Raw genomic sequence first — 3,312 nt, forward strand, 5'->3', positions numbered from 1 at the left:
GTTTGGGTTTAAAAATAATTATTTTTAATATTAAACACTTTCTGGCAGTCGGAACGTGATACTGGTCTTCCACAACTGCCACTAAAATGCAAAAAATTGGAAAAAAAAAGTAAAAAAAACAAGGACAAGCATCTCTCTTCAATTTGGAGAGACTATAACAAGCTATTGGACCCACCAATGCTTCACCAAACAAGAGTGATTTCTCCATTTCCCCTATCTCTTTCTTTTCTAACTCTCTCTTGATAAACATAGTAAAGTGTCACATAATGCAAATTTACTTCAACCATGTATTCTTATTTTTCTTTTAGTCAGGTTCTACAATACCCCTTATATTTTTATTTTCGGCACCTAATTTTAATTTCAATTTAATATTAAATCAATACTTAAAATTAAATATTAATTATGACATAATTAAAATTGAACATGGTAAAATATTAATTTTTGATGTATTGAATGTGTTGATCTTCTCTTGGTTCTGTTGATGTTTATCATCACTTTATTTCATTATTTTTTTAACTGATTTCACTTAATAAATGAGATAAAATATGATTTTTTATTCTAAAAACTCCAAAAATAATATTGCTTGTAGAAGTGATTGAAATTTATTTTTAAGAACTAATAACTTCAACTGAACTTTGAGAAATTAAAATGACGGGTTCTTAACTTCAAATCAAAATCCTGATTGGAGATGTTCTCACAAACAGGACTCATGTTTCCCTTTAAGCACTATAAATAGAGGCTACTATTTCCTTCTCCACAGTGCCATATCTATTCTTACCAAATTAAGAGAAAAATGAAGACCTCACTCATAGCATTTTCCTTCATTTGTTTTACCTTCACCACTGAACTCTTGATTGGCCTAACTATTGCTGCAGCACCTGAACCAGTGCTTGACACCTCAGGCCAGAAACTGAGAACAGGTGTCAATTACTACATTTTGCCTGTCTTAAGAGGCAAAAGTGGAGGGCTAACAGTTGAAAGCACAGGCAACAAGTCATGTCCCCCTAATGTGGTGCAAGCGAAGCTTGAAGTTTGGAATGGAACCCCAGTAACCTTCACACCCTACAATGCTAAAGATGGTGTCATCCTCACCTCAACAGATCTCAACATCAAGTCCTTTCCCATTAAATCTCCCTGTGGCCCATCCTTTGTGTGGAAGCTTCAAAAAGAGTTAACTGGAGTGTGGTTTTTGGTTACTGGTGGTGTTGAAGGAAATCCAGGTGCTGATACCATTGTCAATTGGTTCAAGATTGAGAAAGCTGGAAAAGACTATGTGCTTTCTTTCTGTCCCTCAGTCTGCAAATGCAATACTCTATGCAGGGAACTTGGGATCTATATTGATGGTAAGGACAAGCATTTGGCTCTCAGTGATAAAGTTCCATCCTTTAAAGTCATGTTCAAAAGGGCTGAGGGATGGAATATGTAGGTGCAGGTCCAATGTTCCAATATTCTAAGCAATCTTAAGCTAGTCATGACTAAAAGTAGTCGAATCTAGACTATCTAGAAAAGAATTTCATTTATGTTCTGCTGCACAACACGTATTTCTCTTTTTATCAACTTATTTCTCGATCTTTTTCAGGTAAGTTTTCAGTGATCGATCAGTACCACCCCCTTTATCAACTTATTTCTCTTTTTCTTGTGCTTTATTTTCTTGTGTTGCTAAATTATGTGGTACGTAATATAAAAGAAAAGACAGTTTCCGAGAAAAACCAATGGCCCTCTAAAACACACCGGATCATATTAAATTAGTAAGGATTCATGAACCACTAATTAACTGTAACAACATCTTCTCTAAACCTCATCTTTATTCTCATATATCTATCTTTCTATCACATCACATTATATATCACATATATCATTTATCTCTTTTCTCCTTCCTATCTCATCTAAAACGTCAACACTTCAAGTGTCCACACCAAACATTATTGGGATCAAATTTTGTGGCAAACCAACATTCCAGATAAGAAGTGAAGAAGGGATTAAATTCTTTACAATTTACATAACAGTGACCCATTCACCCAAAACGAAAAAGAAGAGTGTCTCCTACTATAACGACCCTTCATTCATTCAAAAGAGCATTCAAAATGCATACCACTATGTGAGCTAATAAAGCGGATCAAAATATCCCTGTGACATTTTCACATACACATTGAAGTGGAACATCCTCATGGACATTTTCTCAAACACCTTCATAGCACCTTTAACTCACTTGTTTCTGTTATCATCGCTGCTCAGTTCTTGCAAGCAGAGCCACTACCAGAGGCTTCATGGGATCCACCACTCAGGTCTTGCGTGACGGATTTGTTTCCGTCATCCTAGCCGCTTTGGTTTGCATTCAATTTGGCTTCAAATTCGATCGAAGTTTTGTGAAGAAAGGTTTCTTTTTATAGACAAATGATACTCTGTCGGTTTCTTTTTAAATGTCGTTTTAAAATAATTTTCTTATTCTTATTTAACTGTCATTTTGATATTTTAAGGTTAACTTGTCAATTATACATTTACTTTTCCAATATTTCCACTTCACATTTTCCATAAAATTATCCTTTCTCAATAACTATGAAGAGTTTTATGACTTTATGATTGAGTGAGAGTGGTAAATGGTTTAATGATATGAGAGAGTGAAAAAAAAAACTAACAATCCACTATCTTGGTTGGAAAGCTTTATGACTTTATGATTGGAATGTGAGATGGTAGAATGAGAAAAAAATACATTAACAATCCACTATCTTGGTTATAAAGTTTTATGATAAAACAACACTTAAAAAGGAACGAACTAAGTAGTTGTTAGTAATATTAGTAAATTAGTCATCCTCAAGGTTCGAACCCTAGACCCTTCACTCTTCATCCCACCTAACTTTTATGTCTCTAGCTCTTACCACGTGAGCTATCATTCAGGACTTGTGAAGAAAGGTGCTATGGGATGGAGGGTAAAAGGTGGGGACATTGTCCAAGGACCATTACCAAAGAAATCATTTTATCAAGGACCATTACCAGATAAACCTTCTCAGCAGGTAGCTATCATTTGAACTTGTGCTTGTTGATCCATTGTCCATTGAATGATAAAATAATAAAAAAACCAATGAAATTGGATCAATGATTTCTCTTTAAAATAGATCTAATCCAATATGGAGACACCCTAATTTCAAACATGAATTTTAGGGGCTTTCTTGACACTAAAATATACATGCATGAAGGTTATTGTTGTATATCTATTTCAATAGCCATAGCTTATCTAGTGAGGGGCTGGCAGGGGTCATCGCCCCCAAGAATTCTGAAATTTTCACCGTCTATATGTATTAATCTGAGTTAAAA

The 3,312-nt window shown here is 34.6% G+C and overlaps 1 protein-coding gene across 1 annotated transcript; it reads left to right on the forward strand.

Moving 5' to 3' along the window:
- Positions 1 to 739: 739 nt before the first annotated feature.
- LOC130735517 (kunitz trypsin inhibitor 5-like) lies at positions 740 to 1,620 on the forward strand. Its single transcript, XM_057587471.1, has one exon. It carries the CDS (start codon positions 794 to 796, stop codon positions 1,424 to 1,426), a length of 633 nt encoding a protein of 210 aa, XP_057443454.1. The 5' UTR covers positions 740 to 793; the 3' UTR covers positions 1,427 to 1,620.
- The last annotated feature ends 1,692 nt before the right edge of the window (positions 1,621 to 3,312 follow it).

This window comes from Lotus japonicus, chromosome 2, assembly GCF_012489685.1.
Source record: "Lotus japonicus ecotype B-129 chromosome 2, LjGifu_v1.2".
NCBI classification, from domain to species: domain Eukaryota; kingdom Viridiplantae; phylum Streptophyta; class Magnoliopsida; order Fabales; family Fabaceae; genus Lotus; species Lotus japonicus.

Bases quoted from the DNA above. Each gene is read 5' to 3' on its own strand.
- LOC130735517 (XM_057587471.1), top strand. From the start codon at position 794: ATGAAGACCTCACTCATAGCATTTTCCTTCATTTGTTTTACCTTCACC.